This window comes from Prionailurus bengalensis, chromosome A3 (assembly GCF_016509475.1).
Source record: "Prionailurus bengalensis isolate Pbe53 chromosome A3, Fcat_Pben_1.1_paternal_pri, whole genome shotgun sequence".
Lineage (NCBI taxonomy): Eukaryota > Metazoa > Chordata > Mammalia > Carnivora > Felidae > Prionailurus > Prionailurus bengalensis.
This window is the reverse complement of record NC_057354.1, coordinates 1289672-1313664: the sequence shown is the minus strand read 5'-3', so window position 1 is coordinate 1313664 and position 23993 is coordinate 1289672. Positions and strand designations below refer to the sequence as shown.

At 56.5% G+C, this 23993-nt stretch overlaps 2 protein-coding genes and 1 long non-coding RNA gene across 11 annotated transcripts in view; 1 reads left to right on the top strand and 2 right to left on the bottom strand.

The window, feature by feature from the left end:
* The window catches only part of TCFL5 (transcription factor like 5), a 16022-nt gene extending 4795 nt beyond the window's left edge, over positions 1–11227 (bottom strand). For 2 of the 3 annotated variants that reach the window (XM_043553499.1, XM_043553500.1), the window contains exons 1-5: positions 10535–11227; positions 9286–9472; positions 8860–9022; positions 7205–7448; positions 4961–5102 (exon numbers count right to left, since the gene is read on the bottom strand). In XM_043553499.1, coding sequence (XP_043409434.1) covers positions 4961–5102; positions 7205–7448; positions 8860–9022; positions 9286–9472; positions 10535–11205 — 1407 coding nt within the window. In that variant the 5' untranslated portion in view covers positions 11206–11227. Of the gene's footprint in view, positions 1–4960; positions 5103–7204; positions 7452–8859; positions 9023–9285; positions 9473–10534 lie in introns of all 3 variants that reach the window. The other variant, XM_043553498.1, reaches the window with a different exon arrangement.
* Positions 10986–23993, top strand: LOC122467177. 2 transcript variants are annotated; one of them, XR_006292848.1, is made up of 3 exons: positions 10986–11097; positions 19576–19723; positions 23092–23993. It is a non-coding gene; the product is annotated as an uncharacterized LOC122467177 (long non-coding RNA). The 2 variants fall into 2 exon arrangements; XR_006292847.1 differs by lacking the exon at positions 10986–11097 and adding an exon at positions 18870–18984.
* DIDO1 (death inducer-obliterator 1) overlaps positions 18581–23993 on the bottom strand; it is a 50686-nt gene continuing 45273 nt past the window's right edge. For all 6 annotated transcript variants that reach the window (XM_043553491.1, XM_043553487.1, XM_043553489.1 and 3 more), the window contains one exon: positions 18581–23134. In XM_043553491.1, the coding sequence (XP_043409426.1) occupies positions 20079–23134 (3056 nt within the window). In that variant the 3' untranslated portion in view covers positions 18581–20078. The remainder of the gene's footprint in view (positions 23135–23993) is intronic.

Sequence of the window (23993 nt, the reverse complement as noted above, 5' to 3'; positions counted from 1 at the left end):
GCCCCCTTTCTCAAAAAAGAAAAAACGAGAAAATACTACCACTGACTCTGCCCGTCACCCAAATGCTGACAGAGCAGCAAGAGCAGAATCTGGGACACCCAAGGCTCACGGAGACTCGGGCACAGGCACCCAGGTTCAGAGTGACAAAGGAGCAGAGGAGGGACAGAGCTGCAACGGGGCCACCAGGGCCCACCCACCAGGCCAGGTGACTGTCCTCGCCTTCAGAGCCAAAGAGGGGGTATGTTCCTGTCTGGAAGGTTGAAGGAGGGGTCTGTGTGCAGGGTGCGGGCGGGGGGGGGGGGAACACCAGTCAACAGGGGACTGGGGGATGCTGCGCACCAACTGGGGAGACCGTCAGCCTGTCAGCCGTCACCCCCAGGGCCACGGACTAACTCAGGATGCCCGTCACTGGTGAAACAGGAACCAACCAGTCAGAGGCTGGCGGACGTGGGGGCAGGAATTCCTGCAGCACCAAGTGCTGGTGCTGCCGGGAGAGTGGGGGGGGGGGGGAGGGGGCGGGAGGTACAGAGGGAGGGGCCGCCCGCGGCTGCGCTGAGATTCCCGGTCCTCTCTCTCGACAGCTCCTCATAACCAGTGGGGAAGCTGCAGAAGACATAATCGGGAGAACGGGCAAATCCAGGCAAATCCAGAGGTTACCCCTGAGCCGGACAACAGTTTTGTACGGAAGCTCCATTTCCTGAGTCTGAGCACCGTATCCCGGTTCCGTAAGACGAAGCTTTTGTTCTTCAGAAATACACAAGTCCTGAGCTATGTACGAGTCGTTATTAAACGGTTCAGGAAAGTATATGATGAGAGATCAAGCATGACAGAGCGAATGGCCTATGACGTTAGCAACTGGTGACTCTGAGTGAGGCTGGTGGGCACCTGCCGAGTTCGGTACAAATCTTGCAAGTTTTCTCGAAGTTTGAAATTCTATCAAAATTCCCCATATAAAGTGAATCATCTAAATTCAGAGTTCTACAGACACCCGACCTCATCTCCCCCAAACCTCAACGTCATCGTAAGCAAACGTGAGGTGGGGCAGAGTGGTTGCAGCTTAAGGAGACTCAAAGCGTAGTTAAACGCAACACATAATCCATGGGTGGGTGCGGGTTTGGAGGAAAAAAGAAAAACCGCTACGCAAGTCATTTGAAACATTCCGGGGAAACGCCAATATGGACCATTAGATGACAGCATGGCGATCAACCTTGTGAGGCACAGTAACGGCACGGGGGTTGCGCGGGAGAATTTTCCAGGAGACGCGTCCAGAAATATCTAGAGGTGAAGAGACACGACGCCTCGAAGCGTCTCTGAAACTGCGCGGCCGACACGCGAGTGTGTGACGTAAACACGGTAAACGCTGACCGTGCGTGACGGGTGCGGAGGTGTTCGTTGTACTGCGTGTATGTTCGTTGGAAAAACAACACAAACTGGCCTGGAACCAACACCACACTGTATGGTAACTACGCCGGACGTGAAATAAATTTACGAAGAAACAAGAAAGGGGCCGAGGGAGCCAGGTGTCTGCTGACGGAGCCCCAGACTCATCTCCCCGTCGCCCTCTGGACGCGACTTGGTGCCTCCTGGGCGCTGAAAGCCTCGCACGTCTGCACCAGATGCCGGAGGCCGCCCCGGCAAGAGCACCCTCATCTGGCCACACAAACCAGAGCCCCCCCCACCCCCACCGGCCCGTGGCGGGCCCCACGCGAAACGTCGGTCAGATGGCGCCCGCGGGGACGGGCACAGGAGACCCCCCCGAGACAGAGCCAGGCGACTTGGCGGGGGCTCGGGCGCCACAGCCGCCCGGCGAGACCAGCCTCGGCGAGGGAGGCCTCGGTGCCCCCCCCACCCCGCCCCGGCCACTGCCTGCCGGAGCCAGAAACTGCCCCAAACCCTGACTCCCCCTCCTCTCCAGCACACTGCCGCCCCAAACGACCCACCCTGATCTCCCCCTAAAACCTAAGAGAGCGGGCCTTCCCTGTGTTCCCCGCAGCTTGCGTGTCCTGCATGGCGGTTCCTCATTCCCCAGAGACTCACTTTGCCAGTAAAACCACCGGCTGTTTTGTTTTTAAGGCTGACATGCCACTGCTGCCTACGACCCTCCAGACCCCCCGACGCCCCTGCTGCAGGCAGGGCCCACAGAGCAGCTCTCCTCGTGACAGGACCGACACGCCCCTGCATCGTCCGCTCGGCCAGCAGGCTCTTGGTCTCATTCGAAGGGTGACCCCCCGGCATCCTGAACAAGCCTGGGTGCAGGGACCTGTGGAACGAAACGTGTACTAAAACAACTCGGGAAAATCACTTAAGACTCTCGTGTATTTTACCTGTCAGAACAGAAATAGGTGAAAAAGGGAGACCGGTTACTGAGGAAACAGCCATAGACCCTGCTTGGCGAGCTGTGTGCTAACCCAACAAAGTGCTCCCCGACGTCCCTGCAGCCCCTTTCCTGACCGGCCCTGGAATCTGACCCAGAAGCAAGCCACACATTCAATGTAACTAAGTTCAGAAACACCAGGAAGCATAATGTATATGAAATGTGAAATATAACACCTGTAAGTTTTAACCTATTTAATCTTTGGGTATATACGAAGACAGTTAACAAATTTTTATCATTGTTGTAAGCACCTTCAATACGTTTGAATAAATTACATGAATAATTCATTACTAACAGGTACCCAGAGGCAAACATTAAAATCATTTTCAAAAATGTAAAAGCTTGGGGAGCATGGGTGGCGCAGCAGGCTAAATGTCTCTGACTCTTGATTTTGGCTCAGGCCACGACCTTGTGCTTCATGAGATCGAGCCCCACATCAGGCTCTGCACTGAGTGTGGAGCCTGCTTGGGATTCTCCCGTTCTCTCTCTCTCTCTCTCTCTCTCCCTGTCCCCCTCCCTCCCTCCCTAGCTTGTAAATGTGCGCGCGCTCTCTAGATAAACAAATATCAATTTTTAAACACACATATATACACATATGTATATATGAATGTAGGTAAGCTTTTTCCAAAAACGACACACAAGTGGCCAACAGACACGTGAGGCCCGACATCACTCCTCATCAGGGAAAATACAGATCAAAACGACACTGAGATACCACCACCTCACACCTGTCTGAGCGGCTAAGATTCACAACTCAGGAAACAACAGGTGCTGGTGAGGATGCGGAGAAAGAGGAACCCTTTTGCACTGCAAACCGGTGGAATGCAAACCGGTGTAGCCGCTCTGGAAAACAGTGTGGAGGTTCCTCAAGAAGTTAAAAATAGAAGTACCCTACGACCCAGCCATCACACTACCCTGTGTTTGCCCAAAGGCTACGAGACTGCTGATTCGAAGAGGCAAATTCACCCCAATGTTTATAGCGACACTATCGACAATAGCCAAACTATGGAAAGAGCCCAAACGTCCATTGACGTGATATATACACACACACACATACACACACAATGGAGTCGTACTCAGCCATCAAAGAGAGTAAGATCTTGCCACTGGCAACAACGTGGACAGAACTATAGTATGATACTGAGTGAAACATGTCATTCAGAGAAAAACAAATACTGTATGATATCACTCATCTGTGGAATTTAAGAAACAAAACAAATGGGCAAAGGAATAAAGAGACAAACCAAGAACCAGACTCTCAACTGCAGAGATCACATCACACCGACGGTCGCCAGAGGGGAGGGGGGTCGGAGGACGGGGGAAATGAGTGACGGGGACGAAGGAGCACACCTGTCGTGATGAGCACCGGGGGACGTGTGGGAGGGCCGGATCCCTACGCTGTACACCTGAAACCGATATCACGCTGTGTGTTCGCTAACTGGAATTAAATAATAAAAAAAATACATAAAAGCTTTATTTTATCAAAGTTAACAGTCTATCTCCAACACATAACGTCAAAGAGTAAGTGCATTATAAACAACCGTAAGTGACCCAGTTAGAAGAAACGGGACATAAACGCTGCTCTACAACGCAGCCAACGCAGCCAACGCACAACGGAAGGACGGAGCCTTGCCGTGCGGAGACACAAGGGAAACGGAAAACCGCCTGCGGTTCGCGGCCCTTCCAGGATCTAGACACGAGAGGCTCTTTCTAAAAGGCTTCCACGTTTCTGCACCAACCTCAGCTCAGCGCCTAACAGATGCTGAGCCCACAGCAGCAACCACACGACGGCTTCGACAAGGAGCAGGGCCGGGGCGCTGGGCTTGCTTCGCCGAGGCCTCGCCACCCCTCCCCCTGACCACCAGCATTCTGAGGCCAGTACCTGCAGCCGAGGTCCCCCCGAGGCAGAGCACTGAAGCCAAAGCCGCGAACGCCTCCGTTCTTCCATCTGAACCACCAGGGAAGGGGCGGCTGGACTCCCATTCACGCCATGCGTTCGGTCCTACCTGGAGCCACGCTCGCTCGCTACAATTGCCCCTGGGACTGAACAGACAGGGTCAAGGCAGCGCTGGCTGCAACAAGGAGCCAGATACTTGGGCTCCAAAGCCCCCAAGTCGTCCCCAGTCACGCAGCCCACCGAAGAGTCTCGCTTCTCCGCCTTCTGAGCACATGTGAATTCCAGACTAGTTAACACGTATCTGTCTCTGTCTCTCCCTTAACTATTCTTGCTTCATCCCATCACAAAGTTTTCAGAGGGTAACAAAAGACCACATCTCCCAGGTCTCTGACACCCCTTCAAGCCCCATACAATCCACTGCACACAGCAGACGCTCGATCTATGATCTGACAACCGATACTCAGTCACTTACACCGTGCATGTCAGTGAACGGACCCCGGCCGTGATTCTTATTTCGATACACGAAGAGCTACATCATTAATGAGCGGAGTTCTGTTCTCAGTGAACTCAGTACCTGACCCTGGATTCCAGCAAGAACAACAGTCCGGGATATCTCAGGGAAAAAAGGGTAAGTAAGCTCTCTGGTAAGTTTATAAAATTCTAAAAATCTACCTGCTCCGAATACTGACCTTCTTAAGAGAATCTCCGTGTCTCTCCTGAATGTACTTCAGGAACGCTGTGGTCCACTGGAGCGTGGTTGCCTTATCTGTCTCAGCATTGCAGAACGGGACTAGAAGATTCAACTCATCGCAACAAATGCGGATTCTGCGCCTATGGTTAAAATCCAAAGTGATCACCCAGAGAAGCAGAAGTAACACCAAGCAGTAAAGCAAATGTCTGAATGTGTCACTTGTGGCCCGGCCACCAAGTGCGTGCTCAGGACCATGCTCCGCCACGACCATGTGGCCCTCCTCCACAAGGCCGACCTGCTGCAGGGGTTTCCATGGACTTCTCATGGGTCAGGAGCAAGGGCCAGTTTCCAGTCTCCAGACCAAGCATGGACCCAAGCCCCGGAAACGCGAAGCAAAATTTTGTGGGGGGTTTTCTGGGTGGACAGCTCTCCTTGGGCCAAGGAGCTCACCCACAGCTCAGGGTTGCAGCTATGATCGGCAAGGGACCCCGGGTCAAAAGGATCACACACGACCAGTCTGTTAAAGCCCCGAATCCCAGTCATTTGAGAGATCATTCATTTTTTAGAGATCGTTTGCATCCCAAGTGGTCTCATGATTTACACCATTTTTAGCTCTTCCCGATTACCAGCTTATACAGTCCTCGCTGCCCATCTTCCCAAGCATACACTCAGAATCTGTCGAGCGATCTCATGAGGTCAATGTGACAGCTGGCATTTACGAGATGCTGACTTCTACACAGAGGCAGACACGTGTGACATACACACGTGTTTCATCCTGTCTCCAATCCGTGTGGTAGCCAGCTCTGCTTTGTAGATAAGAAATTCAGATGAGAGGTGATCCCTCTGCAGGCTGTTAAACTACGAAAAGGCAGAGTAAAAATCTAAGCTCTCGCTGTCAGCATACGATAGAAGGGTTTTCACATAGTAGGTGTCAAATAAATGTTTATGTGATAAATATCAGAGTAGGAAAAATGTCCTTTCTGGTTCACAAGTCCTTGCTGACACAGCGCTTCAAGTAGAGTGTGTGAGTGTGTGTGTGCCAGTGGGTGTGAGCGCACCTGTGTAAGAAGGAGATCTAGCTGGCCAGCTAGCTCTAATATATCCTTTTAAAAGGAAAGAAGTCGCCTTGGGTCAACATTCGCCCTTCATAGTTGAACGTCTGCCTTGCCGCATGCTACAAAAAGGAAACTGGTACACAGTTCTCAATGAATGACTATGTTAATTATGTTAGGGAAACATCAGGTAAAAATCCAACTGTAATAGAGAAAAACTAGCCACCTTTTGATTCTACATAAAATTGCAGATTCAGGGCGCCTAGGTGGCTCAGTCACTTAAGCATCTGACTTCAGCTCAGGTCATGATCTCATGGTTCGTGGGTTTGAGCCCCGCATCGGGCTCTGTGCTGACAGCTCGGAGCCTGGAATCTGCTTCGGATTCTGTGTCTCCCTCTTTCTGCCCCTCCCCTGCTCATGCTCTGTCAATCTCTCTCTCTCTCTCTCTCAAAAATAAATATTCAAAAAAATATTGCAGATTCTAAATAAAACCTGCAGATAAAATGACAGTTCTAACCCCTTTCTTTCCCAACATTCTTAAAAGAACCAGGCAAAGCTAAGTGCCCCGCTGTGCACCCTGGCCATCTCCCAGCAGCCTACTCACAAGGCGGGCCCCTGATGGCATCTGGACACTCAGATTCCAGGGGTTCCCAGCACCATTAGTTAGGAGGGGCTCTCTGCACCCACAACATGTGCGTAAACATGGTTTATGCTGTGCACCGGCTCTTCTCCTGGGGTCCTGGGATTGGCTGCTTGCCAGGTAGGAATGCCTCCATGACATACCCGCCAAGAAAATCTCGGGGCCCTGAGTCCCTCAGGAGCTTTCCCAGCTGGCCACAGCTGGTGCTGGGGTTGCTGAGTGCATCTGGAAGTCCCCTGGGAGGGGACACCTGGGAGCCTGCACCTAGCTCACTGGACGCCCATCCCCCACCCAGCACCTTTGGTAATTTTGCAGGTTCCTTTCTCTGTAATAAATCAAAGCCCTAAGTCCTAAAGAATCATCAAACCTGGGGGGTGGTCCTGGGGACCCTGATCCCCCTAGCAAAACAAAGTCAATATTCACTCTGGCCAACCTCTCTCCACTTTGAACACATTGTGAATCAACTAAACTGCTGTCTCATCAATAACTTGCCTATTACTGCTAATAACTGGAATAAACTTGCGTGTTGATGAACAACCACACGAGTTACCTTCTATCTCTTTCCATGCGGTTATGCCTCTCCCTGCGCTGCGACCTTCCTCCCTGCGGCCCGCTCTGGCTCTGCTCCCCGAGGTTTGCCTGCGAGGACTCCGCGGGTGGCCAAGCACCCTGTGCGGCGGTGGAAGCTTCACCCACGTTCTGAATCTCTCCAAGGGCTCTTCGCTCCACGTTTGTGTCCAGCTGACGAATTCTACTCCGATTCCTCTTATTTATTGCTTGCTTACATAGCGCTTCTTCTTTGCAAAAGAAGAAAAAAGTGTATTTTAATTTTTTATTTTACTTAAGTTCTTCCCATTAGTGCTGAGTACCTTTGGTGCCATTTTCAACTCCAGACACACATTCACGAGCAAGGGACACACAGGACTCAACAGGAAAAGCTGCACCTACTCCAGGAACTTGTACACAAAGCTCCAAGGTTCAAACCACAAACCTGAACATAAATCTGTAACCAAACGAGAACACTCCGAGTATTATGTAATCGATACAACCTTGTCAAAAGTCCCCTGTTAATCAGCAGATGTTAACTACCGCCTATGAACGGAGAAACCAAGAAGTTACTGAACTTCTCTGACGTTCAGAACGAAAAAAGATTTTTTTTCTGCAGAAGATTTTCTTTTATGCGATTATTCTAACGTGACAGTGGATACTCTAACCGCAGTGCCCAGAAGACAAAACGTAGGTGGCCTACGGTTAAACGTGCCCTCACCTCACAAGTGATTCTGCCCACACGAGGAGGGACCACCTCCTAGCTTTGACTTCTGCTGGAGGAACGCGGCAAATTTCATCACACGCAGAGCGGGAGGCCCCCAGCCAGCACGTGCGGGGTGTGCGTTCCCAGGATGCCAAACAAAAGCCAAATATAACTGTGGCACAGGAGTCACCACCACATCTTTCAGAGCGGGGGACCCGGTGGGGAGCTCAGTGCCGGGAACGCTTTGTTCCTGAAGCTGAGAACTTAGCACACGGCCTGACTAGCAACCTTTAACTCTGCAAACGGTAACACGCGCTTCTGCACGGAGACGCCGAACCATGAGAATTGCCCGCTGCCTCGGCGGCTCCGTCGCTCCTGCCCTCGCCGGCTCTGGAAGACCTTGGGGTTATCTCGTCCAGTGAGTCAAAAAATAGTTGGCTCCCAGGGAGAAAGGGATTGCGAGCTCACTCTCAAGATGAGCAAGGTTTGCCTTCAGCAGTTTATTTCTAAACCCTTCTGAATCACTGTATGGCCTCTTGTTCCCAACTCAATCCTCTGCTCATCTGCAGATTGTCTCCTAAAGCTTTTAGCAGGTTTCACACTCCTGGCTCACTCGTGAAATATAAAATAAGAAAAAAACAAAAACAACGCTACTAAGTGCTTTCGGCAACTTGCAGGAAACGGTAAGTTTACAGAAGTCCGTCATTCTTCCGTTCACGGAGATCACTAGCAAGAAAGAGGAGCCTCCAAACTCAATGTTTCCACACTAAGCATAAATATGTTTGGAATTCGAAAGAAAGTTCAAAGTGAAGAAAAGTCCCCCACGTGGAAGTACACTTCCAAGACCATCTCATGTTTACAAACCTCCTCCCCACCACCCCCACCCCCCGTTCCCCTCCCTTCCCCCCCACCAGAATGACATAGGGCAGCGCCTGCTCCCCTTTGTGGCTTACCTCCTACTTTAATCCAAACCTGCTCAGGCAAAGCTTTGTTTCTACCGCCCAAAGTCTGTTTAGTGGATTCAACTTCCTGCTGGTAACAGAAAGAAAATGCTCTAGGCAATCCAATATCCTGATGCTTGGCAGCTTCGAGTATAGAACATGGGTTACTAGAGCTCTGGAAAAACGAAGCCACAGGAACTTTATCAGCATGAGACCCAGTCGGTCCCCTCGATTCCACACAAAGCACATGCACTTCCACAGAAATCACGCCAGACATCATGCGCTACACGGAGGATTTTAAGACATTCCCCGACCACATGAACACTCTCGACGTTAAGGATTATTAAGCTCGGCGAAAGAGAAATCCTTCAGATCGAATGAACTCAACTCAAATCCATTTGCTACAAAAGAGCAAAGCGGGACCAACTGTCCCCTTACCTGCACCTGCGACGGGTTCGAGCCGGCGTTGGCCGAGCAGGCGTTGGCCGTGAACACGGGGTACGTGAACTGCAGGGCCGTGGCCGCGGTGGCAGTTTTATTTTTCACTAACGTCGTGCATTTGTTTTGTTGCTGATGAAGAGGGACGTTCATTAATTCGGAAGGATGTCGGATAAGAGTGACCAAACTGCCGAGACAAAAAAAACGTGTGAAGAGTGTGTTGCGGGAAATGTCCCGAAGCGGTACAATCGCCTTTTCTAGAACGCGCAAGTCTGTCAGGGTGAACGAATGCCCCTCATCACGGAAACCTCTGGCGAACAATCACCGACCGGTGCTGCGGCGCACGAGCTCAAGCTTCTTCCTCACGGAGGATCGGGAGGCTGTGTGTCGCTGACAATCTCTCTTGCTCTGTTTTTTTGGCCATTCTCCAAACTCTGATGACTGAGGGCGAAGTGGGGACCGCCACTGGCTAGGGACGGACAGGAAGCCGAGGAGCCGCCGCAGCACACGGGCCGCTCCTCTCCAGGAGTCGCCCCTGGGGCAGGACTGGCGGGCTGGCGGCCTGGCTGCAGGAGAAGCTAAGCTCTGTGGTCAAAGCCTCAGGACAAGACCCTTTCCTTCCACAAGGCTGCGTCCGTGCGCGCAGTGAAGACACCGCTAACCTGAGTCAACATGGGGGAACCACACCTCTCCTGACACGCAGGCGGGTAATTTGGTGCTCAGAAGCACTGGCACACCGATCTCAACTGGAACTTAGCCCTTCCGCGTGCAGACAGTGCTGACCACAGAAGCCCACGCTCTGCGGTGTGTACTCAGTACTCCCAAGTGCTTGCTCACCGGCACCTGCACAGGGCACAGAACCTTGCAAGTCGGCCCCAGGCCCGCGGGAGTCGGCCCCCTGTTACGATGCCAGCCGGGAGGAGGCTGGGGGCTTTCTAGCGGCTGACTTTATCTGCGCCCTGACCCAGCGGGGCCCAATCCCTATTAAAACGCAAGCTGCGGTGGCGCTGGCTTTGCACCAGATCACCTGGTCTCTACCCAGACCCGGCCACGCAGATACCAGTCACAGCCAGGCTGGCGGCCTCCTCACCAGGGGTCCGCATGTGCACCCAGACTGAGACTTCGGCCTCTGCACGGGACCTTCCGGTCCGCACCCTGACGGGGCCGGCGGCCTCTTGTGCGCGCAGACCCGGCGCGGCCCGCCCCCCGCACCCTCCCCGCGCCCGGCCGCCCCGGGGTGGACACCCACTTGTTGAGCGCCACGCCGGGCTCGGGGGGCTCGGCGCCGCGCGGGGCGGAAGGCGGCTCAGCGGGGATGCTGTTGAAGCGGTCCTCCAGGCGGACGCGCACGGCCGACTTGGCCCGCGCCTCGGGCGCGCCCTCCGCGTTCTCCTTGCCGCCGCCGCCGTCGGGCGCCTTGGGCCGTGGCGCGCCCGGGCCGGGGCCGTCGGCGCCCGGCGTCTTCTCGGCGGCGGCGGGGGCGCCCGCCTCGCTGAGCAGCATCATGCGCAGCTCCTGGAAGTCGACGTGGCCCAGGCAGGGCGCGGCGCCCGCGAAGCCGCCGTCGGCCAGCGCGGGCGGGCACAACACCGGGTACACGGACGCCGCGCCCCCGGCCGCCGCCGCCGCCGCCGCGCCCCCCGCCGCCGCGAAGCCGCCCGCCGCCGTCGCCGCGCCCGGCGCCGCGGCCGCCAGAAACGCCGAGCTGAGGCGCGCGTCGAGCTCGCCGTCGGCCGCCGCCGCCTCCATGTGCGAGTAGAGGATGTGCTGCAGCTGCGTGTACTCCACCTCCGTCATCTCCACCAGGCTCAGGTCGGTGGTCGTGAAGCTCAGCCCCGCCTCGCCCGGCGCCGCGTCCGCGCCCTCGGGGCCCGCCGGCCCGCCCGCCTGCGGCGGCTCCCGCGGCCCGGGGCCCGACATGCCGGCGCCAACGGCGGGGCGCGCGGCGGGGCCGGCGGGCACCGGGCCGGCGCGGCGTCGCCGGGCGACGTTGGGGGGGCGGGAAACCGCTGGACCTACAGCGCGCCTGCGCCGCGCCGCGCCGCCCCGCAACGGAAACCCCACCCCCTGTGCCGAGGCCCCGCCCCCTGGGCCCCACCCTCGCCAACCGCCTGGCCGGCTGCCCGCCGCGCCGCGCCGCGCCCCGCCCCCGACGGCGGAGAGGGCGGTGGCGGTGCCACGGGAGTTGCGCGCGCAGGTGTGTGGGTGGGTGGGGAGCCGCGGTGGTGGGCTGCGTGCGCAGGTCGGGGGCGGGGCGATGCGGGGGATGCGCGCGCAGGGCGAGGGCGGGGCCGGGGCCGGGCGGGCGCGTGCGCTCTAGCCGTTCACAGGTACTACACCTACCCCGGGTACCTGTGCGAGGTACCTGTGCGGGGAGGAGGCGGCCTGCAGCCTGGTGACGTGTCGGTCATACCGCCGCATCCCGGAGCACACCGCAGTCGTGCTCCCCGAGTGCGCAGCGCCCCTCTGCCGCGTCGTTTCTGTGAACACATGCGAGATCGTGCCGTGCACGTGGTTTTAAGGCTTTTCTCCCGCTTGAAACGTCCTCGGGAGGGAAGTGGTGGGCTCCTCAATAAACGATATCAGGACAGGGGATTCATCCTTTGGAAAAAAAAAAAAAGCAAACCAAGCTAGAGCACTTATTTCCACACCAGACACAGAGATTAGCTAGAGGTGATTGAAATATGGAAGTTTAAAAAGCGAAATTACAAAGCCGCTAAACACACAGAGGGACGTGGGTAAAACCTTTGAGAAGATTCCAAGCGCGGCACCAACACAGACCACGATGCGCACAGAGTCACCAGGACCTTGTTAAAAAGCAGTTTCTAATTCAGGCCTGGGTGGGACCCGGAAGCCACTTTCTCAGGAGCCCCATCTGATGCGCGTGCTGCTGCTGAAAGGACCTCGCTGAACGGCAAAATCACAGAGTGCTGTGTCACTGAGAAAGTAAACTCAAGATTATATCCGATTTGGTTTTTCACTTACTGGCATTAAAGACCATTGGCACCTACCACGTGCGTTTGTTTCTCATTTGGGTGGGGTTCCTGCAGACAGTTTTCGAGGCCTCTTTTGTTTAGAGGTAGAATGCGAGGATGATGTGGCTTCACTGGAACTGGCATTGTAAGTAAAACGTGAAGAGAATACCAAACGTGCTTTTCTAAAGTGTAAGTGCAGCTCCCAGGGGTGCCGCCCACCCCTCGGGAGGCAGCCCCCCAGAGCTGTGAACCCCACCGAGAATCCCGGCGCAGCCCGGTGTGCATGCGGGGAGTGAGGTCTCCAGCCGTGGCTCCTGTGAGCGAATAGCAGCCTCTGCCCCAAACAGGCAAGAAAATCGAATTTGAGAGGGGCCGGGAGAAGGGACTAGGCCGAATCAGCACGGCACCCGCGGTCCTTATCCGGGGGAAGACCCACGGTGGGTCACAGAGTCAGCTTAGCGGCTGTGGACCCACCATTGAAAACCGAAAGCACACCCTCGGTGTGAGCCTCGCTTCATGAGGGTAAGTGCCGCATGTGAAACCATCATAGAAACATACATTCTGTGAAACCGGCGTGACTTGATATCAAAACCGGATAAAGATGTTACAGGAATATAAAACCACAGAGCAATGTCTGATGAACAAACGTGCAAAAATCCTTAATAGAATCTTAGTAAATTGAATGCAACAAGATCTTTAAAGAAGAGTGATACATCACAACCTAGTGGGGATTACTCCAGTGACACAAGTTTCGTTCACATTCGAAAATCAACCAACATAATGTACTGTGTTAACGGCCAAAAAAGGGGCGCCTGGGTGACTCGGTCGGTGAAGCATCCGACTCTTGGTTTCGGCTCGGGTCGTGATCTCACGGTTCATGGATTCGAGCCCCCCTTCGCCGTGCTGACAGCACGGAGCCTGCTTGGGATTCTCTGTCTCTGCCCCAACCCCGCTTGCATGAGTGCTCTCTCTCTCTCTCTCTCTCTCTCTCTCTCTCTCTCTCTCAAAATAAACAAACTTTTAAAAGGCCACAAAGAAAAACAAAAAGTATGATAACCTCAAAATTGCAACAAGAAAAAAGGACGTGTTTGACAAATCTAACATCCATTTCTGAGAAAAACTGCAAAGCACGAATGGAAGGGAACTTCCTCAACCCGATAAAGGGCATCTGGGAAGTAACCACAGCGAGCATCATACTTAACAGCACAAGACTGAATGTTTTCCCCAGGTTAGGAAAAGGGCAAAGATCTCCACCATCACCATGTCTGTCTGACATCACACCGGAGTCTCTATGCAATACGACGAGCAGGAGAAAAGAATTCATAAGGAGACAAAAGCGCAGACAGTATGATCTATGTAGAAAATCCTACGGAACCTGGAAAAAAGCTAACAAGTGACTTCGGCAAGGTCACAGAAAGAACAGCACACACATACCGCTGTCTTCCCATACACCGGCAGTGGATGTGTATATGCTGCCGTTAAAATACGATACGTTTACCACCACTCAAAATACGCCGAGGTCTGAACTTAACAAAACGTGCATCTGACACGTATGTCGGGTATCATACTGAACATCTTCCCTGAAAATCCTCGGTGCTCCGCCTGTCCCTCCCCTCCCCGCCCCTCAGGAAGCCACTGACTTCTCCGTTTCCATGATTTTGCTTTTCCCGGAACGTCATACGGTTGGAATCACACAGTGTGTAGCCTTTTCTGACTGGCTTCTTTCTCTTGGTAATATGCGATTAAGCTTCCCGCATGTGTCCCCAGGGCCTTGGGAGCTCATTTCTTTTTAGCCCTGAATCATATTCTGCTGTCTGGGTGGTCCACACCCACCGAGGGCATCTTGGCTGCTTCGAGTCTGGGCGATTGTGAATAAAGCTGCCATAAACATCCGTGTGCGGGTTCTTGTGTGGACGGAAGTTTTCTACTTCTTTGGGTAACTGCCAAGGACATGACTGTGGATCGTGCGGTAAGAGCGTGTTTACTTTTGTAAGAAACCACCACGCTGCCTTCATGAGCGGCCTCTCCGTGCCGCATTCCCGCCGGCCAGGGTGAGCGCTCCTGCCGCCCACGCCCTCGCCAGCGTCTGGGGTCAGAGTTCTGGGTTTGGGCCCTTCTGAGAGAGGTACTTGGCGGCCTTTGGAAGACTCCGTCACGGCGCCAGCCGGGTGGCGGGAGAAGCTTGCAGGGCTGGGGCGCTGCCTCTCAGGACGCATGCTCGGGGTCAGCACCAATTTGAGAATGCTCTTTCTCCACCGCCGGGATTCGTGGGTCTGGGAACCAAGGGCTGGAAATGGGGTGGCGCCTCTCGCTGTTACCTCTGCTGATCCACTAGCTGGATCTTTGCTGCCCGTTCCTGCCACTTCTGGTTCTAGAAGAGTCAGTTCAGAGGGAAGAGAGCTTCCTCTAGAGGACGCAGTGATGGTCTCGCGGGGCTGTTGGCGGGGACAGCCACCTGGCCTCTTCGGCCCCTCCGTGCCAGTGAACGAACGGGCAAAGGAGGGAGACTGCCCTGGCCGGGGTGACCCGGCCTCCTAGCAAGGGCAGTGAGGCTGCTACTTGTCAGTGAGGGTCAGGAGAACACGCCTGAGATGCTAGAGCGTTCTTCGGGCCACCTCTCGGTAACCCCCAAGTCCTGTGGTTGAATCAGTGAAGCCACCACGGGGCAATTCAGGCGGGATCGCCGATAGTTCGGGCCCGAAGGAAGGACGCTCTGGGGCACCCACCAGGCAGGGAGTCTAGACCGGCTGAGGGGCTCCAGGACCAAGGGAGCATGGACCGGATGACGAGGAAGCCAAGAGACCCTGGTTACGGCCACATGGCCCACTGCAGAGGTGACCACCCCAGGAGTGTCCGTCCCTTCCTGCTTCGGAGATAACATACATGTGTGTGCTTATTAACCGCATACTCTTGTTTTCTTCTGCCTTCTTGACCCTCTTGTCTGACATCGGGTGTGTTGAGAGTGGCTGACCTCATCCCGAGCTCCAGGCGGGAGTGTGGGCCAGTGGAGAACACCGAACTTGAACTTCGCCAGGGCAAGGAGGGACTGTCTCCTCCTGGGAGTGGGCGTATTTCCGGGATAGCTGCATCCAGTTAGGTGGGAGCGCCACTCTGCCATTGTGTTTGTTTAGAGTGTATGATTTATTTGTTTTTATTAAAAAAAAAATTTTAAATGATTATTTACTTTTGAGAGAGAGAGGGAAAGACGGAGTATGACTGGGGGAGGGGCAGAGAGAGAGGGAGACCCAGAATCCGAAGCGGGCTCCAGGCTCCGAGCTGTCAGCACAGCGCCCGACGCGGGGCTCGAACTCACGAACCGCGAGATCATGACCTGAGCCGAAGTTGGATGCGTAACCGACTGAGCCACCCAGGCACCCTTGGAACTTAAGGTTTAAAAGGCGACTTTGAGCAGGCTTGGGGGCCAGTCTGGGGGCTGGGCTGGGGGCTGGGCTGGCGGAGCAGGAGGCCCTCTCCTGCATATTCCCAGTTCAGGGGGTCACCGGAGGCAGTTGTACGTGAGATCCAGACACCGGAAGAGAAGCCCCCGCCGGCTGCTTTGCAGCACTGAGGGGTCTTGTGCGTGGCGGCTCACGTGGCTGGCGTGGGCTGTGGCTGGGCTACATGAGCCACGAGAACGCACCGGCACACGCGTCTCTCTCACTCCTCCCACCTTGGAGGTGAGGGCATCCTGCCGGAGAAGCCGGAACGACAGACGACCCCCTGCCCCGGCCTGACCTTGCTTCCCCTTGCCTCTGCCTGTCTCGCAGACTTGGAGCTCTGGCCTGCGGGGCGCGGACCACGGGCTGCCCACAGCGTCACCCTGCGGCCACGGCAGGCAGGGTAGGTGCCATGAGGAGCCTCCCTGATGCCTGTCTGTCTGTCCATCCTGTACCCCTGTCTTCAGGGTCCTCCGTGCCCGGGATGACCCACGCAAGAAGAGATCATGAAGAAGCGAGTTGCGCCCACGGCACTCGCAGTCAGGAAGCTGTTTGCCGAGCAAACAGAGCTGTTTGCGCTGTTCGCTCCTCAAGGTGGACGAGGACTGAGGGAATCTGATAAACCTTTGTTACAGGTGTGAGTTTCATTAGCCACTTAGGAGGCTTTTATTAAGTATCTTTGTAACTGATATCTAAGTATTTGGAAATTTACTTTTTTAAGTTTCTTTGTTTTGCCGTACATATACAGAGGGAGTACGTGGACAGGGGCGGGGCAGAGAGAGAATCCCAAGCAGGCTCCACGCTGCCAGCCTAGAGCCCCACGCAAGGCTGGATCTCACGAACCTCGAGATGATGACCCGGCTGAAATCAAGAGTTGGACGCTCAACCAAGTGGGGCGTTCTGCTGACGGAGCCATCCAGGCGCCCCTGGAAATTTAATTATTATTAAATACTGATTATAAGGTCGTTAAACATTTAATTTCGAGTTTAAATATTTATTTAAGAAACATCGTTCCCTAGATTTGTAAGACAAAGAAGTGGGACGGGGAACAAAATGTGAGTTTCCCTCTGCTTGCCCAAAGATTTCTCAGCTATCAAAGTATTGATCAGTCAGACGCACGCACGCGCACACACGCAGAAGGAAAGACGAACCAGGGGAAAGTTCCAGGCAACCGCTTCGAACTTGCGAGAAATGAGAGTGAGCACGGGCTGGCAGAAGCCAGAGCTTCATGCTGCCCTGGTCGGGGGCAAGGTGACAGGCATCAGGAGCGGTAGCGGGGACAGACGGTCTCCAGTGACGGCCTGCAAAATCCCAACACGGCGAAAGCAGCCAGGGGTAGACCAAGTCCCTTCCGGAGAAATTCAGGGGAGGAGTTCCAGGGAAAGGGGCAGGACAAGGAGGCAGGATCCGCAGGGCAGGACAGACAAGGGGTCATCCAGCCGCGTGGCAGAGACAGAACGAAGGAAGTGGCAGAGGAAAGACCCCAGACCCAGGTCAGAGGGCGCCACCCCCCCTGTTCTGTTTTTTTAAAGAAGAAGAGATGTTCATTTATTGCTGTATAATTACAGATACGTGGGGGGTCTTTTCTGAAATCAAAAGCGAGTCACTGCCGGAATAAGGCTTTGCCGTATTCCGGGCGAACAAAGCCGGACTGCTGCAGAATCACCTCCAGAGTTGAGCTCCTTTCTTTTTGTCCCTGATGTGTGTGCACATGCATGGGTGTGAGTGTGCGTGAGTGTGCATACGCACACGTGTGTGTGTGTGTGTGTGTGTGTACAAGTGCAGCTGTGGGGCGTAGGACTCACCTCTGGTTGCTGCCAATGCGACACCCGGCCTCCACTCTTCATCTGGGCGACACGGCGTCACTTCCAGTAACCGTCACTCGCTTGGGCATCTTCTGTGAGTTTTGGCACTTGCAAACAGCCACGCAGCCAACACCCCACCCCCGTGACTCCCTGGTGCCGCTCCCCAGCGGCGTGCTCCCCTCACCCCAGCCCCATCTATCCCCGCTGTCATGTGATGGGCTGGTGGCCTCCGGTCTGGCTTCTCCCCCTTGCTCGACACAGCAGAGGCCCCCGCACCGCAGCCCGTGCCCGCTCGTGCTCACTTTCACGGCTGGTCTGCGGCTGAGCCCCGGCTGGGACATGCGTGGACAGAGGGGACTTCGGGTGGTCTCCTGCACCCGGCCAGGCCTGGCCCCTCGCGGTTCCCCGCAAACAGGCCGCCCGCCTCCGTGCGCCTTTGTGGGCCGTCTCGGCTCAGCACACCCTTCTGAGGCAACAGCGGCCTGGGGGGCCGGGTGCTGCCCCCTGCGGAACCCTCCTCGGTTGCTCTGTGTCCAGGGGCCCTCCCTGGTTTGCCCTGTGCTGGGCTGGGACACCTGCCAGCCACTGGTGACAGGACACCCAACAGGACGGGAGCGTCCTCGGGAAGGATGTTCTCTCTGCCTCTGCTCACAGCGGGGCTGGGGACGCGCCTGCTGAGAGAGTGAGCTTCTGGGACACGGGGTCATCGGACTGAGGTCAATTGTGGGGGGCAGCTGGGCGCTGAAGTTCCAGGGCAACGCCCACGCCGTGTCCTTTGCCCCGGCAGTGGCCGCGTGTAGGTTTGGGAGCCGTTCCCCTCGCCCTGCAGGCACCGCGTCAGCCCGCCGGCTTGGCCACGGCCACCCACTCCACCCGCGGCACCGGAGCCTGGGCCACGGGCTCCACCACACCTCCAGGCACCGCTCGAGCAGGCAGAGCGGTAGGGTGGGTCACCCGACTCAAAGTCGGGGGGGTGGGGGTCGTCGGCACAGGGCAGGGGTGGGCGTGTGCGAGCTCGCGGAGGGGCCCCCCCCAGCCCCAGACTCCCGACAGGGGAAGTGACACAGGCGCGGCAGAAAACCTTCTGTAGATGTTTATTCTACTTCAAGTAACAAAACCTATGCAGTTCCGCGTTTTAATGTACAGTGATATAATACTTTGTAATATAAAATACAATTTACAGAAATTTCTATCAAGTAAACCTAAAGAAACACACTTGATTTTTACATTTGTGTATTTAAATTAGAAAAATTTGCTTTACGTGTAAAAAACCCTTCGCATCGTATGAGACGTTGGAACTTTCAGCACTCGGCTGCGGTGTCACCTGACGTTTGCTCTGGAATCCCAGTCCCTCCAAATCACTAAGTCCTCCGTGTTCTTACCATTTGTACGTTTGTGCTAGAAAGTGAAAAATCTGTAGTGACGTACGATGGAACAGACTCCAAAGAATGAATGAAATTCTCTCATTTTACACTTGCAAAAGTAAGTTTATGAAAATATAAAAAATTATCAAAGTGTATTTGTACAGTCAAATACATTAGCAAGGTTTCCTCCGTCTCACGCTCCGGAAGTACCTGCAAATACGCCACAGAAGGCAGGCCGCCGTTTCAGCCAACAGCTTCCTGAGTTGTAGCTCTCTAACTCCGATCACTGGTTTCCGTCCCAGACTTCACACAAGTACCGTTCCGCTTTCAATGACAAACTCTAAAATGCATCACCGGACAGTGTAACAGTCTGGAGCTGGTGCCCTTTCCCTGGGACACAGGAAGGACTGCTCAGAGGGTCGGGTTTCACAAACAAAATGTTCCTGATCGGCCAAGTCCACGTAACCCCCCTCCCCCCACCCCCTTTTTAAAGTACACTTAATTGGCTTATCTTCTCACTTTCTTTAGGCTGGTAAAGGTTACACCTTTTTCAATAGATTGCTATTTAAAATGCAACAATTTCTACTTGGACAGATGTTGCTTTCAATCACGTTTTTGAAAAAAAATGTATAAGGTGATATATAAAAACTGAGCAAAACTAAGAAATGTTTTGTTTCCTGGTTGAAATTTGCAATTCAAATTTCTTTAGGACAAAAGGAAAATGCATTTGTAGGCTTTTGTGCATCTGACACCCCAGGGAGCGAGCAGAAAGCAGGCCACCCGCCCCCCCCCCCCCCCCCCCCCCAGCACTACACCTGTGACACCTGTGACAACAGCTTCTGGAAACAGAAATACAGGTGAGAGGTCAGCGAAGGTATGGCTCTAGGGTCCACTGAAATTCCCTTAAAAGTTACTAGACTCAAGTTATTGGAAAAGATAACTTTATAATTTGAAAAAGCAATATGCTTCTGTAGACGCTTTCCCATTTCAGTGATTTTAAATGGAAATATTCAGTTCTTAGTTTTTTTTTTTTTTAAAAAGCAACAGAATTGTAAAGATGTGAAATTTTGTAAGAAACCACTATACACAAAATTACAGCAATCGTCGAAGTCCAGAGCGTTCTGTTCTGCATCGCAGTTCGTAGCTCTCTGCACACCCAGGCGCTCACCACGACCCGGGCGCCGGCCCCGCGGGAGCGTTGCGCGGCCGGCGCTAGGTCTGGGTGGCGGGGGTGGCGGCCCGAGGCGCCTCGGCTTTGGGGTCCCGGGCGCCCTCCTTGCTTTTGCTGCGGTCCTTGCGCTCCCGGCCGTGCTCGCGGGTGCGCTCCCGGCCGCGCTCCCTGCTGCGAGACCTCTCCCGCTCCCGCCGGCGCTCCCGGTCCCGGTTCCGGCTGCGCTCCCGGCTCCGGCCCCATTCGGCCGCCCGCTCCGGCTCCCGCCCTCGGTCCCTGTCGGCGCCACGCTCCCGGCTCCGGTCCCACTCGCGGCCCGGGTCCTTGTCGCGGTGACGGCCCCGCTCGTGGCCCCGGTCCCAGTCCCGCTCCCGGCTCCAGCGCCGCCCCCGCTCCCGGCGCCGCTCCTCCGGGGCCCTGCCCGGCCGGCTCTCCGGCGGCGCGGCCTCGGGCTCCTCCAGCGGCTTCTCTTTGGGCCCGGCTTCGAACCGCTCCCTCTGCCGCCCTTCAAAGGCCTGGCTTCTGTACTCGTGGCCCTTGCCCTCGCGGAAGTCGGCCTCGGGGCCCTGCGCGGGCGCCTCGTCCCAGCGCTCCGGCCGGTGCGGCGGCGGGTGGCTGGGCAGCTCCAGCAGCGGCCTGGGGGCCGGCTTCAGCCCCGGGGCCGGCGGGCCCTGGAAGTGGAAGCGGGGCGGTGCGGGCTCGCTCTTCTCGGGGAAGGGCGCCGACCCTCTCGGCCCGCCGAACGGCAGGGGCGCTGGCGCCCGGGGGCCGGCGAATCTCGGGGGCGAGCTCACCCTCTGCTCCTCGAACTGCTGAGGCTGGATCCCCCTGGGCCCCGGCATGAAGTTCGGTGCCTGGGCTCTGGGTCCTTCGAACTGACCGGGATGCGGCCCCCTCGGGCCCACGAAGTGGCCGGGCGGGGGCCCTCTCTGACCTCCAAACTGAGAGGGAGGGGGACCTCCTCTGGGGCCCTTAAACTGTGACAGCAGAGGCCTCCTCTGGCCTCCAAACTGGAAAGGCGCCGTGCCTCTGCCCGCCATGAAGGGGGCTTGTTCTGGTCCCTCGAACTGAGAGGGGGGGCCGGCCATCTCGTCGTACGGGCCGTCCTGGAACTCCCTCTTCTCCCCGTGGGGGTCCTTCCGGTCTTCGAATTGGGGTGCTGCTCCCCTGGGCCCCCCAAGGTGGGAGGGGGAGGGGCCCCTGCTGTCCCCGTAGGGAGGGGGCCCGTGTGGCCCTGACAACAAGGAAGGAATGGGCCCCTTCTGAGCCCCGAACCTGGCTGGCGGAGGCCCCCGTGGCCCATCGCTATTGGAAACCATGCTCTCCTCTGAGAAAGGAGGAACGGACCCCCTCGGTCCTGGGAAACTGGGGCCATGAAGCCCAGACGTTCCGAAAGCACGTGGTGCCGGCTCCCGCTGGCCCTGGGGCGCGGGCGGAGGGCCCCCCACCCTCTGTCCAGGTGCCGGGAGAGTGGCGGCCCCCTCGCCGGGTCTGCACTGCGGCTCCCTGTCTCCTTCGGGCTCGACGGTCGGGTGGTCACTTTTCTCGGCAAACTGAGCGTTCCTCGGATCCTCGTACTGGGACGAGCCGAGCGCTTTGTCCTGAGAGGCACCAGAGAAAGGGTCCCTCCCGCCGGCAGAGGGGAAGCTCTGGGCGTCGCCGTGCAAAGGGAAGCCGGGCTGGAAGGCGGCTGCGCCGGGGGGCGTGGGCAGCAGCACCTTGCGGGCAGGTCTGGAGCCCGCCGAGGGGGCGCCGCTGTCCACGGGCGGCGGGACCGGGCTCGCGGGGGGGTGTTCGCGCTTGGGGCCGTCTGGCTTGGCCTGCGGGGCCGCCTCTGCACCCTCCTCCCGGGCCGCGGGCGGCCTGGAGCCGGCCTCACCCTCGCCGTGCTCTGCGGCCAGCCGCCGGGCCTGCCGGGGGTCCCGGTTCTGCCGCGGGTCGCAGCCGGGGCCGGGGCCCGCCCCCGCAGGGGCGCCGGGGAGTGCGGGCGGGCGGCACGCGACCTGCTGCTCCGGCGGGAACAGCTCGGCCTGGGGCAGGGACTTCGGGGGCGGCGACAGCAGCGCGTCGGCCACGGAGAAGTGCGCCATGGAGGCCCCCACGGCGGCCCTCTGCTGCCGGAGCGCGGCTTCCTGCTCCTCCACCTGCCTCCTCTGCTCCTCAATCTGCTTGTTGAGCTCTTCGATCATCTGCTGCTGCTCGACCAGGGAGGGGGCCGCTCCGGCGGCCGTGGGCTCGCCGGGCCTCTCGGCGGAGCCGCCCTTCCCGTCCGCACACATCCTGTTGGGCAGGTCGTCGATGGCCACCTTGGCCTCTTCCAAGATGGTCTCATCCTCCGGGTCATAGGCCACCTCCTCCCGCTCGGCCGTCTCTGGGGCCTTGTCCCCATCGGGGCGCCTCCCGCGCTCGAGCTGAGCGTCACAGGCTCTGTCGGGCCCGTACTCCTCTTCGGGGTCATACGGTCTGTCATCTTCCTCGTCCTCCAGAGCTCTGTCTCTTGAGAACTGACCGAACTGCTGGACGATCGGGTCCAGTAAAGGCGCCGCGGGCAGCCCGCTGTCGGCCGTGGCTTTGGGGTCTTGGTGGGAGGCCGGTGTGGACCCCACGGGCTCTCTGGCAGGGGGGTCAAAGGACTTCTTCTTCCCAAAGAGCGTCTGCAGGATGTGTTCCAGGGGTGAGGCTGTCTTCGAGGTGGAGGGGTTGGTGGAGGGAGAGGCCACGGTGACGGCCGCAGTGGCGGGTGGGGACGCCGTGGTAGTGCTCGTGGCTCCTGGTTTGAGCGACGACAGGATTTTCAACACGGACGACGCCGCCGGGGCACTGGGTGGCTCGGGCAGAGGGGGCGGCGGGGGAGGAGTCCCTGGGGGTGTGGTGCTGCCGGCCACGTCCCCGGAGCAGACCTGGAGCTTGGGGGGTTTCCTCTCAGACTGCGGGGCTGCAGGCACTTTGGGATAGACAGAAACCTCGGTTTCTTCTTGGGTCTGAAGTCGGGTCCGCTTCTCCTCTACCTTATCTAATTCTCCAGCACTTGAAGGGCGTTTTATTCTCTGACAGATCACCAACCCGAGGATGATGTTGGGGCGCGGTGACTCAAGACCTGAAAAACAAAACATTCGTGCAGAGTTCAGAATGTAACGTCGGCCTTTATTCTCCAGACGTAAACCCTGTCAAGGGCAGTGATGGGGCACGTTTCAATAGGAAGGAGGAAGAAACTCGCTGGCAAAACACAATCGAGTGTTTGAACAGCTTATTGCAAACAAAAGACCCCGGGGCACACCGTCGCCTCCGCCGTCCAGCCCCCACGTCACAGCCACAGAACCCAGGGCCCAGTTCATGAGTCAAGTCATCCCAATGAGCAGAGCCTACGTTACAGATGTAAAGATCAGACGTAAGTTAAAGCAATGGCATGACGGAGGAGGCCGGCGAGGCCAGCGTGCAAACGTCAGCATCTGCTGACCTATAAGAGACGAAGCATGTACGCAGCAGAATTTTTTTTTTTTTTTTTTAAACAAAATCTTAGCTTTGTTCTTTTACTTGCCTCTCACTACACATCAGAAAGGTAACAGCCCTTCCTGGAACTCACGCACTGCGCTACGTAATTCAAGCTACACGTACGAATACCGAAGGTTCCATCAGGGAGCAGTTCCACGGCTTGTTTGCAACGATCCCCTCAGCACGTGCCATTAGGGAAGGTCACCCAGCTGCTGGCGTCACACAGTTGATGGGAAAGACCAAGCTGACTGAAAGGGCTATGATAAACACCCTTGTAGGTTTAGAAGGGAATTCCGTTAACATCAACAAGGGCCAAGTCCTGCTCAGTCTCTGTGAACACGGGACAGGGTGCTTAAAGACAAGGGCGGGGTGTTCCGTGAAGAGCAGGCCGCATGGAAAAGTTCCTGGGCACAGGATGGTTCTTAAAAATACCCATTTCTTAAATAAAAAAGGCTTACTGCGTC